Source organism: Phyllosticta citriasiana (assembly GCF_038021145.1).
Source record: "Phyllosticta citriasiana strain CBS 120426 chromosome Unknown IWZ02scaffold_14, whole genome shotgun sequence".
Taxonomy (NCBI): Eukaryota; Fungi; Ascomycota; class Dothideomycetes; order Botryosphaeriales; family Phyllostictaceae; genus Phyllosticta; species Phyllosticta citriasiana.
In genome coordinates this window covers 310307-327454 of record NW_027117291.1, presented here as the reverse complement: position 1 = coordinate 327454, position 17148 = coordinate 310307, and the positions used below count along the sequence as shown (strand labels likewise).

The 17148-nt window shown below is 37.4% G+C and overlaps 1 protein-coding gene across 1 annotated transcript; it reads right to left on the bottom strand.

Annotated features, from left to right (window-relative positions):
- Positions 1-15105: 15105 nt before the first annotated feature.
- On the bottom strand, positions 15106-17148 carry IWZ02DRAFT_78639 (uncharacterized protein). The gene is made up of 2 exons (XM_066771211.1): positions 16371-17148; positions 15106-16322 (listed from the first exon to the last, which is right to left on the bottom strand). Exons 1-2 carry the CDS (start codon positions 16908-16910, stop codon positions 15468-15470), a joined length of 1395 nt encoding a protein of 464 aa, XP_066619283.1. The 5' UTR covers positions 16911-17148; the 3' UTR covers positions 15106-15467.

The following is a 17148-nucleotide window of genomic DNA, read 5'->3' as shown; positions in this document are numbered from 1 at the left end:
GTATTAAGTTACTAATAGGAGCACCGTAGCTCCGCTAAGAGAGGGTCCTACTAGACCTATTAGCTAGGAGCCTTACGTTTAAAGATACCGGCCTAATAGTACGGAAGGAGGGAAGATTAGAGGTTAAGGACGGAGTCCGCTTTACTTAGGCTATCTCCGCCCTAGCGTACTAACTACTTACCCGATTAGTAGCTAAATAGTAGAAAGGATACGTGTTTATAGCGAGTCTTACTAATATTAATAAGGCCTTAGCAATAAAGCTAGTTATTAGTAGTAATAAGATCTGTTACCGTCTACCTAAGTAGATTAGTAATAAGTACTTACCGTTATTTAATAAGGCTCTTACGGATTCACTCCCTCCTAACTAACCGGGAATTAACTATAAGATTAAGCTAAATAAGCTGCCTAATAGGAAGGACCTAGACCCCCCCTAGGGACTACTATACGGAATAAGCTATAAGGAGTTACTCATCCTATATAAGACGTTATATAAGCTCCTAGAGAAGGGGTTTATACGCGTAAGTAGCTCTCTAGCCGCGGCTCTAGTACTATTTATGAAAAAACCTAGTAGAGGATTAAGGTTTTATTACGATTACCGAGCTCTTAACGCCCTAATAAGGAAGGACCGTTATCTACTCCCGCTAATTACGGAAACGTTAGCCTAGATTAGACGAGCGTACTAGTTTACTAAGCTAGATGTAGTCTTAGTATTCTACCGCGTTCATATTACTAAAGGAGATAAATAGCTAATAGCCTTCCGTACCCGATTTAGACTATTTAAGTAGTTAGTAACGCCGTTCGGTCTTACTAACGCTCCTAGTACCTTTTAACGGTATATTAACTAGGTACTAAGAGAGTTCCTAGATGATTACGCTTTAGCCTACGTTAACGATATTCTAATCTTTATAGAGGGATCCTAGAAGGAGCATCGCTACTAGGTTAAGATGGTAATAGATTACTTACTCGCGGCGGGCCTCTATATTAACATTAGGAAGTATGAGTTTAAGGTCTAATTAATAAAATACCTTAGCTACATTATTAAGGCCGGATAAGGAGTACGCATAGACCTATCTAAGGTCGAGGTAGTAAAGAACTAGGCTAGACTAACTACTATTAAGGCTATATAAGGCTTCTTAGGCTTTACTAACTTTTATCGTCGTTTTATTAGCGGTTTCTTAGAGATCGTAGAACCTCTCATTAGGCTTACGCGAAAAAATAAGGAGTTTAGATAGAATAATAAGACTAAGAGCGCGTTTAAGAGGTTAAAGCTAGCGTTTATTAAGGCGCCTATACTAATATAGTTTAATCTAGAAAGAGAGACGGTATTAGTAATAGACTTATTAGGTTACGCTACTAGAGAAGTTCTTTACTAACGCGATAATTAGGGAGTCCTCCGGCCGACCGCCTTCTACTTAAGAAAGAGTAACATACATGAAGCGAACTATAAGATCCATAATAAGGAGCTCCTAGTAATCATAAAGGTACTAGATGAATAGGATTACCTATTAAGGAGCGTTAGTAACTTTACTATCTAGACGGACTATAAAAACTTAGAGTACTTCATAACTAGTAAGCGACTAAACGAGTGTTAAGTCCGCTAGGTAGAGAAGCTTAGCTAGTATAACTTCACGATAGCGTACATCCTAGGGAAGGATAACGCTTAACCGGATATACTATTATAAAGAGAGTAAGACCTACCTACTAACGCGGACGATAGCCGCTTAAAGTACCGCTTTACCTAAATACTTAAGTCGTTACCCGCCGGCCTTATAATAATAAAGGCTAGTTAAGAAGAAGAACTAGTAGAGGAGGACACCGCGTAGGCGTACCCTATCGCGTTAGGCGGCGATAATACCAGGGGTAAATAGATAACTAATACGTAGAGAGAGTTAGTAGGAGAGGACGGAGCTTACTAGGCCCTAAAAATAGTAGTGCTTAGTAGGAGTAGAATAATACTAGCGGAGCTCTCCCTTAGTAAGATATTAATATCTAACTTAATAGTAGACGATAAGGGTAACCTTTATTAGCGTAGTCGCTTATAGGTACTAGATTCTAAACCCCTATAAACTAGTATCCTCTAGACGATATACGACTCTCTAGAGGCGATCTACCCTAGTAATAATAAGATAGTATCCTAGCTCTACCGTCTTAAGTTATTTTAGCCGAACTATAACGCGTAGGTAAAGCGATTTAGGCGTAATTACGACGTCTATAGAGCGACTAAATTCTAGAGAGACCGTAAGTAAGGACTACTCTAACTACTCCTAGTCCTAAATTAATAGTAGTAAGAGGTATCTATGGATTTCGTAGGCCCTCTTATAGCTAGTAAGGGGAATACCTATATACTAGTCATCGTAGATAGGCTATTAAAAGGCGTAATCCTAGAACCCTATCATAACCTAATAGCTAAAGCCGTAGTAGCATTATTCCTATAAACGTACTACTAGCGCTACGGGTTACCTAACGCTATTACGTTAGACTAGGGCCTATAGTTCGTAAGTCTTTTATAGGAACGCGTCTATAAACTATTAAATATTTAGCGGCGTCTCTTAACGGGTTACTACCTAGAGACGGACGGTTAGACTAAGAGAGTAAATGTAGAGGTAGAGTAGATGTTAGCCACGTTAGTTAACTAAGCGTAGGATGACTAGGCTAACTACTTACTAGTTATTAAGTTCACGTTAAATAATAGGATATTAGCTACTATAAGCCTTAGCCCGTTCTTCTTATCGCACGGTTATCACGCTAACCCCTTATAAATAAGACTCTTAGAAGTCCCCTAGCGCGTTACTAACCCGTAAATACTAGTAGCGCGAGGTAATACTATCGTAATAAAGATCTAAGAGGCTACTACTTAGGCGGAAAACATGATAACCGCGTTCTAGGTAGCCTAGGAGTAGTAGGTAAACCGCTATTATAATGCCTTACCTACGTATAAAGTAGGTAATAAAGTTTAGTTAAGCCTCCGTAATGTATCTACGGACCGTCCTATTCGGAAGCTAGATTACTAGTTAGTGAAGTACACTATAACGTAAGTTATTTTAAATAAGGCCTACTAGTTAGATATACCGGGCACTATCTATAACATCTTTAATATAGACCTGCTACGACTAGCGTCCGATAACGCCTTACTAAGCTAGGTATATACGGACTATTAGCCGCCTATAGTCATCGTTAATAATAAGAATAAGTAGGAGGTAGAACGTATACTAGATGAGCATTAGCGTTAAAACTGCTAAGAGTTCCTAGTAAAGTAGACCAGGTACGTAAGACTAATATAGGAACTAGTATCTACGTTTAAAGACGTAGTAGCCGTTAATAAGTTTAAAGCTAGTTAATGAGTTTAGGTTAGAAGTAAGGGAGCGCTACTAAATAATAAGTAAATAATAGCGGACCCTAGTAGTAGAACGTCTAATAAGCGATAGCACCATCTAAACGAGCTACTAGTAGTGCTACCTATACCTAGGCGCCGTAGTACTAGGCTTAAGTAAGTGAACTAGCTAGATTATAACTCTAACTAATAGGGGGCTGCCGGTAATATATACTAACTACGTAAGCCCGCCTATAATAATCCTCTTCATAAGGTCTAGAACTACTAAACCCTACTCGCGCTCCACTTACCGTTTAATTAACTCTATAATCTTTATAACCGTACTACCTTATAACCTCGTCGTCTTACCGTACTATGGATGCTAATAATAACTACTTACGTAACTTACGTAACCGTGTTACTAAGCTTAAGAATCCCCCTCCTCCTAATAAGGCTAACCCTACTACCTACCCTAACGCTTACCCTAGTAACCCTTACTTTAGTGCTACTCTCTATATCCCTCTAATCTTTAGTAACATTAAAGACCTCCTTAGCGTTAAGCTCCGCGGTTACTACTTTTATATCATGTTAGGCTCTAGTTAGGACGACCTTAACGACTCTATCTATAACGTTATTACTACTACTAGTAGTATAATCCTCCCCTTCCCTAACTTTAGTAATACTAAGGATGAAGAGGAGGACTACTTAGGTCTATTCCCTCCTAGCTCTATCTAGTATTAGATTATTATAGATGAGGTTATTATTAGTCTTACCCCTTATAACGCCCTATCTATGCCCGGTTATAATACGTACTAGATCTCACCCGCTAAGCTATATATGCTTATTACTATTAGCATTACTAAGCTACCCTAAGGCTAGCGCTATTTAATCTATACCCCACCCCTATTCCCTTACCTTAGTATTAATAAGCGCTTCACGGTCTAGTAGGGCTACCTATTACCTAGCCGTATTACTAACTACTACGTCCGCTTATAGTAGATCTACGGTAATAAGCTAGAGCACGACGCGTTTATCGTTTACTACCCTAACGCCTACCTCTTTCCGTCCCTCTCCCTTAGCGATACGATTAAGGCTATAGGTAGTCTTATCCTTAACTACCCTAACGGCCTACCTAACCGTAAGACCTAGTTCCTTACCTACTCTACCGGTACTAACATCCCGCCGTTTAGCTAGCCGCCTAATAAGCATGAGTCCGGCTAGGGTCTCGTCCTCCCTATTAAGTAGTTCTACTACCTAGTCTTCGTCCGCATTAGAAACCTCCCTAACCCGGGCTATATCCTCTATAAGTGCCCTAGTAACGAAGAATTCTAGGCCCGCCTTATCTCTTATGGCTTTACTAATAAGTAAGCCGCTATAGTGACCCTAGTAGCTACCTTAGCCTATACCCTTTCCTTACTATTCCTTTTTTTTACATAGTAGATTAGCGCTGCATTTAACGGCGTAAAGGGGGGGGTATTATTACGGTTTCTAACCGTTTACATCCTTAGATAGATCCTATAGTTAAAGTATTAGGCTTAAAGTGCTAATTCTCCGCATATACTCGCTTAGATTAGTACTTTAATCCTACCGTTATGAGACTAGCTTACTACGACTAATTATTACTATAAAAAAGGAGTTAACTTATATGTCTACGTCTTAATCTCCTAATACCTAAGGTTTACTTACCTAGGTTACTATTACGATAGCTATTAAACGCTAGTAACGTGAGTATATATTAGACGCTAGTAACGTAAGCACATTATAACTACGCCCTTACGCGATTACTTAATAAGCCGAAGCTAAGTATAACTAAGCCGCGTAAACCGGCCGAGCTATATAAGCCGGTAGTGCCGATAGATAATAAACACTACTAAGGATATATAGCCTACTTAACGGCTAACGAAACTTCGTACGGTAATAAGAAGATTAATTTCTTATCTATTTTAATAACGTAACTAAAGTAGTAATTCGCGTAGTAAAGAGAGAGTTTAGTTCTTATTTTACTTCTTATATAAATACATATAGAAGATAGAAGAGTACATAGCATCTTCTATATTTATAATAATTAAGAAGACTTTACTTAACTTCATCTTTTAACTACTTAACTTTAATTAAGTTCTTCTTAATTTTATATATATCCGACTAAGTAGATAGCCTCTAGGTGAAAGCCTATATATTAGCCGCTTAACGATTCGTAATAGATATAGAAGATTATTCTAGGTATTATCCCCGTCCTACTTTTTTACTACCTAAGGGAGGTGTTAGAATACCCGAACTAGGCATACTATATATATAGCCTAAGCCTTACATATAACTGTCTATTATTTAAGAAGGAAATTTAAGTCATCTTAGTAAGGCGCATTAGTATTATCTAAGGACTAAAGAGCATTAAGTACGTATTAACTATAGAAGTCTTTATAAGGCTATAGTATAGCATGTAAACATTAAGGAGGTATCCTCTCCGTACCTACTTACGAGAAAGTAGAAGACTATTCTATACGTAGATAGTATAGCTAAGAATTAAGCCTACGTAACTAGTACTTAAGAGGAGTCTAGTAGTTAATAATAAACACCCTTACGCGGAGGTACTAAATTACCTTATGAATTAGAGGAAGGAAGAGGATAGGTACTCCCCTTCTTATTATAATCTTTTTACTCCCTATTACCGGTTAAGCTTAATACGTAAGTATAAGAGAAAGGTCTTTTTTATATAATATAATTTTAGGTTAAAGAAGCTTTTAGGCATATTCTACTAGAAGAAGCTAATAACTATTAATCTAAGATTACTCCTCTCATAAAGGGATAAACCTAGGATATTACTATTTACACGAAGATATAAATTAAGACTCTTAAATAAGTTATCCTTAACTTAGCGGAAAGGATTATAAGTCATTAAACTTTATTACGCGAAGATACTATTAAGTTAATAAGTTTATAGTATTTAGAAGAGAATAGATCCTAGAAGAAGAAGAAACGTATACTAAGAGTGCCTAACCTACCCGAATTAACGAACGGCTAAAACCCTATATACGAGTATTAGCGGCTCCTTATGAATAATAAAATCTATAGTAATAAGGACTACTTTAAAAGAGGTACTACTATAGATACTAAGGAAGCCATTATAAGTTACATCCTCTCTAGGATATAGGGTGAGGCAGCATAGCATTTAGTACTATTTCTTTATACCTATACGAAGATAGACGATCTAGTCCTTAATACCGACTTATATTACTAGCTTAAGTAAGTATTTAAGAATCCACACCGGCGAAAGGATGTAAAGAAGAAGCTAAAGGACCTTTATTATAAAATTCCTATAGATCTTTAGAAGTTCTAGTTAGAGTTTATATACCTAGCTTTAGAAGCTAACCTTCCGCACGAATAATAGAAAGAGGATTTTCACTCTTTATTAGATCCCCTACTATAAACTTATTTAGTAGGAATTAAATAAGACGACTCTATTTCATTTAAAGAATACCTTTAAAAGGTATACCCTATCGCATAAAGTATAATTAAGTACTAAAACGGTTAAAACGTATCTTTATCATCCTAGGAAGACCGTATAAAGAAATAATAATAGGAACGAGTAGGTAAATCTACTCTTTTAATAGGTAGAAGTTTAAGAGAATAGCCTTTTTTAAGGTTATTATAGAGATCTACTCCTTATACGATAACGGAAAATCTAATACGTAAAGGAAAAGCGGAACTCTAAGGCGATATTAGACCCTACTATTAATGCGGAAAGTTTAGATACCTTATCTAATAGTGCCTAGAAACTAAAGTAAAGATAGTTAATACTATAATAGAAGAAGAAGGAGAAGAGCGTATAATATTAGAACCGTACTCTTCTTTATTAGAAAATAATGAGTCTTAGGGGAAGTCTCCTCCCTAAGATATAAGCTTAGAGCTCTATAAATTACTAATTCGTAGGTAAACATTCATAACCTTATTAGAGGACACCCGTTTACTATGTAAACTATAATTATAGCTAGTAGTCGCGCTATACCTATTTATGCCCTAGTTAATACTAGCGTAAACGGATCTAGCTTTATCTATCCTTAACTCCTTCTATAACTTAGGGAATTAGGGATTAAGAAAAGAAAGATTACTAGTAGGAACCTTAAAGTCTCTAGGTTTAACTAACGCATAAATAAGTAACTTAATTTCATTTATTAATTATAATTCCGTTTCTAACATTAGCTAGTTATAATATACGCCTTCATACTAGATATTAGGCGCTATAATATTATTCTAGGCCGCTAGTTCCTTACATATCATTATGTTCTTCCGGATTACCGTAACTAATAACTCGTTTAGTTAGATCCTCCGGACCGAATTTCTTTTTTAAATCTTTTAAATGTTCTAAAATTATCCGCATAAAGTAAAGTTTTACGGATAAACTAATTAATTTCTTTAATATATATCTCTAATAATATTAAAGTTAATAATTAAGAAACCTTTTTCACTTCTCTTATAGAAATTAACCTACCTATAAAAATACTAACGGAAGTAGTAGATCTTTATTCTATTATACTAGACGATATTAACGAAGCTAATAAAGATGAAGCTTTTAATAAATGCCTTAATAATCGTTTACCCTCTAAGTATAAGAACTACCGCGACATCTTTTTAAAATAAGAGTCTAACTAGCTACTACCTTCTTATACGGGAGTTAATTATTAAATTTCTCTTACGCATAAGGATTCTCTACGCCTACTAATAAGTCCCCTTTATAGAATGTCTCTAGAATAGCTTGCCGTAGTAAAGGAATACGTCTAAGAGAATTTAAAGAAAGGATTTATTACTAAGAGCTACGTACCCTACGCCTCTCTAGTATTAGTAGTAAAAAAACCCGGAGGTAGTTAGCGAATTTATATTAACTACTAACGGTTAAATGATTAGATAAAGAAAGACTTATATCCTTTACCTCTTATCTTAGAACTCTTATAGAGAGTAGGTAAAGGAAAGGTCTATATAAAACTAGATATTTAATAAGCTTTCTATTAAATCTAACTTTAAGAATAGTCTAAAGAATATACTACCTTCCGTATAAGATACGGACTATTTAAATACTACGTTTTACCTTTTAGGCTAAGTAATAGGCCCGCTACTTTTTAACGTTTTATTAACTAAGTTCTCTTTAACTATTTAGATGACTTTATTATCACTTTTATAGATAATATTCTTATCGTTTCTAAAAACCTATACGATTATACTTAACACGTCCTTAAAGTTCTTTAATAATTATAAAAAGCGGGACTATAAGCCGACATAAAAAAGAGTAAGCTTTTAACTACTTACACGAAATTCTTAGGATATATTATCTCTACTAAGGGTATATTAATAGACCCGTAAAAAATTAAACCTATTCGTACCTAGTAATTACCTACGACCCTCTAATCTCTTTAGTCTTTCTTAGGATTCTATAACTTCTATTAGAGATTCCTTCCTAACTACGGACGAATTAGCCGGCTACTAGAAAAACTATATTTAAAAGTAAAGTAGTAATAACTTAGGCTAGTTAAGGAAGAATCTTTTAGGAATCTTAGGAAACTAATATATAGTGAATTACTACTTATAAACTATAATCTAACTTTAGATACTCGTACGGAAATAGACGTAAGTAATAGAGTAGTCGCGGGAGTTCTATCATAATATTAAGAAAATTACGAATGGAAACCGGTATCCTTTTATTCTAAGGTAATGTTAGACGCCGAACTCCGCTACGAAATACCTAATAAAGAACTCCTAGCTATTATATAAGGACTAGAGGAATAGAGATCTATGCTTATAGGCCTTTATAAACCTTTTCTCATAATTACGGACTATTAAGCATTAGAACACTTTACTTCTAAGTGCTAATTATTCGTACGATAAGTAAGATGGGCTAAGTAACTTACTAAGTACTAAGTCCGGTTTACCTACTAACTAGGAAAGGAAAACATTATTATAGACGTTCTTATAAGAAAGTAAGAGCAACTTAAGACTTAAAAAGAGAAAGTAAAGGCTATATAAGAGTAGTATCTCATTCCTACTTCCTAGGTAGTCCTACTTACGATGATGGAGCCGGAAGTTTCTCTACTAATAATTTTCCTTAACGAACTTCTCTACGCGAATAGAGAAAACCTAGATCTTAAACTATAGAGAGAAATAGCCTATCTTTAACTAGAAAACGAATTATATTAGAAGCTATAGGATGGATTACTTCTTTACTATAGCGCATTAGTTATTCCTAACTAGGATAACCTTCGCGCGAGAATAATTAAAGTAATATATACTACTTACGTTACTACCTATCCTAGAATTAATAAAATGCGAAAGCTATTACGGTAATACTATTACTAGCCCGGCTAGACTTATATAATTAAGAGATATAGCTAAAACTACTATATTTACCGCCGGAACTATAAATTTACCGATAAGATACCTAGCCTTCTATATTCTCTACTAATTCCTAACCGTCCCTAGTAATACCTAGCTATGGATTTTAAAGAGATACCGTAAGACTAAAAGGGATTTAATTATATCCTTATTATTATAGACTAGTTATCCTAAAGAACCTTTAGTTTACCTTATATAAAGAAAATTAACGCTAAAGGAGTATCTCGACTTTTTTACGATTACGTCTACTAAATTTTCGGAAATCCTAAAAGTATACTATCGGATTAAGGTCCTTAGTTCATTTTAGCCTTCACGTAGGAGCTATATAAGTTAACTAGTATTAAATAACACTTTAATTTAGCCTATTACTCTTAGATAAACGGAATTACTAAGATAGTAAATTAGGTTCTTATACGCTAACTACGACCCTTTATTAATTACTACTAAAATGACTAGTCTAATCTTCTACTATTAATAGATTTAGCTTAGGCTACTCTCCTATATAAGGCTATAGGTCTTATACTAGTAGAAGTAGACCTTAGCTTCGTACTACGTATGTATTATAACTAGACTACTCGTACGATAATAACTACTTCGCCTAAAGGTAGAATATAGTCTATAGCTTAGTCTCTCTAAAAAAGAAGATAAGAGGCCTATAAGTACGCCTATAAATTAATTCGCTAATCGTAAGAAAAGAACTACTAATAAGCTAATAAATACCGTTATATACCTAACTTTAATATTAGAGACTTTATCTACATTAAGAAGACTAGCTAGATAATAGACCGGCTAAATCTAAAATTAGATGCTCCTAACGTAGGACTATTTAAGATTACTAGAATAAAAGGATATTCGTACGAATTAGATCTTCTAAAAAGTATAAAGGTTATAAACCTTTTCTATACTAATCGCCTACGTAAAGTAGCTATAGACCCATTACTATAATAGAGATACATAGAACTAGAACCTAAAGTTATTAATAACTAGTAAGAATAGGAAGTTAACTTTATCCGCGCGAGTAAGGTTACTTATAGAACTTTAAAGTACTAGGTTTAATAGGTAGGATACGATTAAGATAATAAGTAGTATGTAGTAAGTTCTTTTATTAGGGCCCCCTAAAAAGTAGAGGACTTCTATACTACTAATCCTTCTACCCCTAGACTACTAAAGAACCTAGAAAAGTAGAAAAGAGCCTTCCTCTAATAAGAATTATAGAAAGAAACGTAATCGGACGACTAACCCGCCTATACTCTAGTAAAGAGAATTCTCTAACGCCGTAGTAAATAACTCTTACCCGTACGAACTAATTTATCCTAATCTATTCTATTCCTCCTAATTTAATTTTATCCCTTATCCTTTATACCCTTACTCCTCTTCCTCCTCTTTAGTAGGAACTAGAGCTAACTTCTTAAGTTTAGGCCTTATTACACCTTTAACTGAGTTCTAGAGAAAGTTATTAACCTAGTTATCTATTACGCGGCGAAGAGTAAGGTACTCTCTAGGCTATATCTTATCCTTACGCCTTTCGCGTCGATTAGGAGGATGAGTACTAGTAAGGTCGCTTATAGTATAGTTAAGGTTACTAATACCCTAGACGTAGTTCGCGTAATAACCCTATAAGAAACCTAGTAACTTATAGTAACTATAGAAGATATAAGTAGAGAGATTATCCTAGTACTTAGTATAACTAGTAGCCTAATTAATACCCGCGTATTAGATTAAGTAAGCATTACGTAAAGACCTACGAGATTCTATAGATATAATGTTAAAACGATCCTTAGAAACTAGGATAATAGTATAATAAGCTAAGTCACTAAGGCCTAATATATACATTACGCGTTAGCTAGTTTCGCTACTACTAAGGGATTTCTATAATAAGTTAACTATCGCGTAAGGATAAGTTAGTAGTAATATATACCTTAGCGAGTTTTTTAAAGGCCTTATATAGGACGAAAATTATAATCTTATTAGAAGTATCTACCTCTAAGTCCTAATCTAAAGGTTCTACTAGCGATTCCGTAGGTAAAGTAGCTAGATGAATAATGCTACTATTATTACTTTTACGCGAAGGTATACTTAGTAGTATACTAACGCGACGGCTACTAGAACGCGTATACGAAGGTAAGATAGGTAAATTAGCTTACGTAACGTTCGCGTAAGGATTTATAGGTAGAATAGTAACGTATACTAGCTCTTAGGAGCTAGGTACTATACCTAGACTAGTTAGCTTTACTTCATCTTTTTAAAACTCTAAATACATAGATGATTAGCTAATTACGCGTAACGTCTTATATAACGGTTCTAAGTTGCCTTAGCATCCTCTTAAGGCATCGTATTACCTTTAGGGTACTTAGAGCGATAAAGTTAATTAGATACTATTACGTAATAATTAGTTAAGCGTTTTTAGACCTACTATAAACGGGAGGACTTACTATTATTACTAGAGCTAGTTACTTAAGTAAGAGATAGGCTAAGAGTAATAGGAAGATATAATAATAGAAGTAAGGTCTATTATTATTATTAAGGTAGTAGTAAAGAAGGTTAGTTAAACTATAAACCTAATAATAAGATATACCTAGTAGTCCTATACTTTACGCCCTTACTAAAATAGTACTAGTTAGTTATCCGCGTAAGTACCTAATAAGCTAACTTAGGCTTCCTATTAGGGGGGGAATGTCGTAATAGCTATTAGACGCTAGTAATATGAGTATATATTAGATACTAGTAACGTAAGTACATTATAACTACGCCCTTACGCGATTACTTAATAAGCCGAAGCTAAGTATAACTAAGCCGCGTAAACTAGCTAAGCCGTATAAGCTAGCGGTGCTAATAGATAATAAATACTACTAAGAATATATAGCCTACTTAATAGCTAACGAAACTTCGCGTAGTAATAAGAAGATTAATTTCTTATCTATTTTAATAACGTAACTAAAGTAGTAATTCGCGTAGTAAAGAGAGAGTTTAGTTCTCATTTCACTTCTTATATAAATATATATAGAAGATAGAAGAGTACATAGCATCTTCTATATTTATAATAATTAAGAAGACTTCACTTAACTTCATCTTTTAACTACTTAACTTTAATTAAGTTCTTCTTAATTTTATATACGTCCGACTAAGTAGATAGCCTCTAGGCGAAAGCCTATATATTAGCTGCTTAATGATTCGTAATAGTTACTAGGATTATCTAGGTAAGTAGGAGTAGCTATAGTAGGATAGCTAGAGCTAGAGCGTAGGTTAATAGGAGTAAAGCCGGATATAGTAAAGAGACTAGTAGTAAGTATTAGTAATCTAGGTAAGTCTCCCTTATATAAGAAGGTTAGGAAGTACTTACTTTAGTATTATAAGTAGAGTTAAAGAAGGATAGAGGATTAAGACCGTAGATAAGGTTTTTATACCTCTATATAGATACTAGTAGCGCGGCGTACTAAGGAAATAACCTTATAAGCACCTTCTATAAGCGAACTAAGGGCCTATAGACTAAGTTTAGCTTTATTAAAGCCCTAGGCTACGGTAATTAACGCGTATAACTAATTAGTTACATTATATAGCTAACTTAATAAACACCGTTACTTAGCCTTCTAACCTAGGAGGGTAATATTACGGCCTAACCCTTAGGCTATAAGTATAATAGCCTACTATAGTATTAAAGCTCTTATATAATAACCGCGCGCTATAGCATTAAGCTATAAAGGCGTGCTATACTAGTAAGCTACCTTACTAAGCCGCATTACTAAGCTATAGCTATAAGCTACCTCTACCCTTATAGGTAAGCTAACCTATAATCTCCGGCCTATATAGTCCTATAGTAATAATACCTACCGTAAGCCCTTATATAGCGCGTATTAACTAGCTTATAGGACTCTAAGTATATATTTAATAACTAAGTCCTATAAGCCCTAGTAACTAAATAAGTAGTTAAGTCTTAAGAGGTATCTTAGCTTAAATAATGCCTACTTATACGGATAATAGACTACATCTTAACTCCTATTCCCTTACGCTACCTTCCTCTCTCTTTCCTTTTACTTCTTAGAGTATGTAGGCTAGAAGAACTACTAGAAGGGATATAAATAAGCGGTTATCTAGAATAGTAGCTAGCTATCTTTATTTTCTTATAATTAACTTCTTAAGTAGACTATTAGCCCTTCTTAACCTCTTATCTCTTACCTCCTTACCTTATTATCTTATTATAATTATCTTATACGGACTACTTATAACTTATTCTCTAAAGTATTACTATCTACCTATTAGGAAGCCTAGCTTATAATAAGTATAGCCCCCTTTAGGTCCTAGTTAGAGTTTCCTAGGCCCTACCTTAGTTATAGTATTATATTATCTTACTACTATAAGGCTACTTATTAGGCAGCCTAATTATCTTACTACTACTACTCTATTATTTATTAATAACTAATTATTTATTAGGAGATTAAGATGTAGGTATATAAGTTAACTTCTTTCTTATAGTAATAATTAGTTATAGTAAGCTAGTCTTATAATAGTAGGATTAAAGTACTAATCTAAGTAAGTATATATAGAGAATTAGTACTTTAAGCCTAATACTTTAACTATAGAATCTATCTAAGGATGTAAATAGTTAGAAACTATAATAATATCTACTCTAAATATATTATTATTACTACTTAATTTAACCCCCTATAGTACTAAATCTTATACCTCCTAATAACTAATTAATTAATTATTTTATATCTTACTAGAGCTAATTAGCTATCTAAGATAGTCCTAATAATATAACTATAAGGAAATAATCTAGAAAATAGATCTACTACTTTATACTATTAATCCCCTATATTAAGAATCTAGCGCCTATACTTTTAAATCCGCTATTCCTCTCTACTTCTCTCTATCACACGCACTAAATCCGCCCTTCCGCCCTTCTACCCTTCCACCCTTCCACCCTTCCACCCTTCCACCCTCCCATCCTCCCGTAATTCCGTCCTCGCGCACTCTTCCGCGCGCCTTTGCCCCCACCCCCTCTCGCACTCCCCTCCGCGCCGCCGCGTCCACACGTACGGACGTACATGCCCCGCATCGAACCACCTGCCCTTCCACCCACGGCACGGCACGCCGCCCGACCGACCTGACCCAACACCTCGGGTCGCTCTCGGATTATCCGACCACCTGGCCGACAGGCGGGAAAGACTGGGAACAGTGGGACAGGGCAAGGCAGGTTCGACTCGAGCCAGCGAGCCGCGTAGGACGGCGTTGCGCGAAGCGAGCGAAACGAGGCGGTTTCATGGTTGAGTTGAGCCGCGGTTGCACCTTCTGCTACGATGCAATTGATAGCTGTCCGTGTTACCTGGTGCCGGCGTTTGATGGCTTAAAAGAGGAGCACACGTGGGCGAGCGAGCATCCTCGTCTCGGGGCTTGAGTGGCTGGCTGATGGGATGGGCGGTTAGAGGTGCTGCCCAGGGATTTGGCTTCGCTTTGCTTCGGTTCGATGGTGTTTGAAGCGCGTGGGTGGTGGTGGCGGCGGCGTTGATGAGCTTTCTTGTCGCTCTGACTGCGATTGTTGAAGCAGTGGTTAATCGACTAATTGATCGCTACAGATCTGCAGAATCTCCAAATGTGTTCTGAAACCGATGAAGTCGTCGAATGGATTAGAAACAGCAGGATATCAACATGCTCTATACTCTTGGTTTTTACAGAATGCCAGAAATGACAAAATGGCAGATGAAAATGACCATGCGCGCTCATCCCTGGTGCAGGAAATGCCAGCATATATATGAGCGTGGTGGAAACGACGGAATGGACGCTATGACTTGGAATCTTCGTGATCGAGCTTCTCCCCATCAATTCGAGTCTCTTCTCTCTCGACGTCCGTCTCACCTTCCACGTGAGTCTCTCCCCTCTCGACGTCAGTCTCCTGAGATGGTCTTCTTTCCCTGGCGATTCGGCTGGTGGCTGAGTCGGCCGGCTCGCTGTGCACCGTCACCGTCGTCTCCAGCTTGACGGACAGCGAGTCTTTGCTGCCCTTGCGCCGCAGCTGTCTCCAGAATGAGGTCTCCTGCGGTTTGCCGCCGCGCGCAAAAAAGAGCTCCAGGCTCTCCTTTCCGCGCATGGTCGAAAATTGCAGCCCGCCGAGCCCGACGCGACTGCCATGGTTAAAGACCGAACCGGACCGGGTAGCTTCAATGGTGGTGACGGTACCGAGGCGATTCTTATTCTTGGACAGCGGAAAGGTCGACTGAAACGTGTCGATGGCTTGGTCTGCGGGCTGCGCCTGGATCCGGATTTCGGGAGCATCGCCAAAGAGCAGCACGCGCCGCGTCAAAAAGTAGACGAGCACGTCGATCCAGCCGTTGCTCGTGATCAAGGCGCCGCCGAGGCAAAAATGCGTGTAGCCGACTGGATGGCCCATGAAGCTGGCTACGCGGGCGTACACCAGGGGAAGCGTACACACCACGTAGACGGCAGGATAGATGACCATGAGGTGAGAAATGCGTTTGAGGTGCCGCGCTGAGTGGGAAAGAGAGTGGCCTCGCTTGATGCGATAGTGCAAAGTGACAAAAAGAGTGGCGTACAGAACGACGGAACCAAATTCGGCCAGCATGATGTACAGGTAGTGGGAATAAAGACGGAGTCCCTCATATTCCGCATTGATCCAGCACTGTAAAACTGTCAGTCATTTGGCAGGAGAGAAAAATTCATGGCTTACCCAGGCCCCGGCTCGAACGTAGAGATGATGCGGATGCATTGCAATGGGAATGAGAGATGCAATATAAACAAGCATCCAGTTGACGATGATCCAACACGTGAAGGCGAGCGGGCTGATTTTGTAATTGAGAGCCAACGATACAAACGTATGGACGCCAATTGAGAATGACCACACGCCGCTCGCCAAGTCTCCAACAGAGCCAAACCATGCTTGCGCCCAACACATGGAGCTTTCAACATCGACTTTGTCAAGAGCTGACCATTTGAGGTTGACGACGAAGCAGAGCGACTGTTGAATGTCGGCGAATAAGAGGTTGAGAATAAGGTAATAGAGTTGCAATTGGACTCCTCTCGGGCTTTTACGCCACTTGAAGAAGAGCTGATAGAAGAGAATGAGGAACAGCGAAGAAGCAGAAACGAGCGACAGCAGGGCAAATGTGCCCACTACCGGGAGTGCATGAGAAAGCGTCGGTGGCAGCGGCGATAGGGTAGCACCATCGTGAAGGGTCGCAGCCAGATTGCTGTCTCCGGTCATGATCATAGAGTCCCTACCATGCGGAGAATGGAAATACAGGCGGCAAGGGACTAAGAAAAGGATCAAAGGTATATCCAGATACTGCAAGAGGGGGCGGACGGGCCCGAGCCATTGGGGATCTCACGAGATTTTGACTGCAAGAATATTCCCAGCCAAGCGGGCGGAAACTTGAGCGCTTGATCAAGATTGGGCTGGAATGGTCTTCCCTACCAGACAATGGAGGCTTGCTGGTTTCCATGTGGAG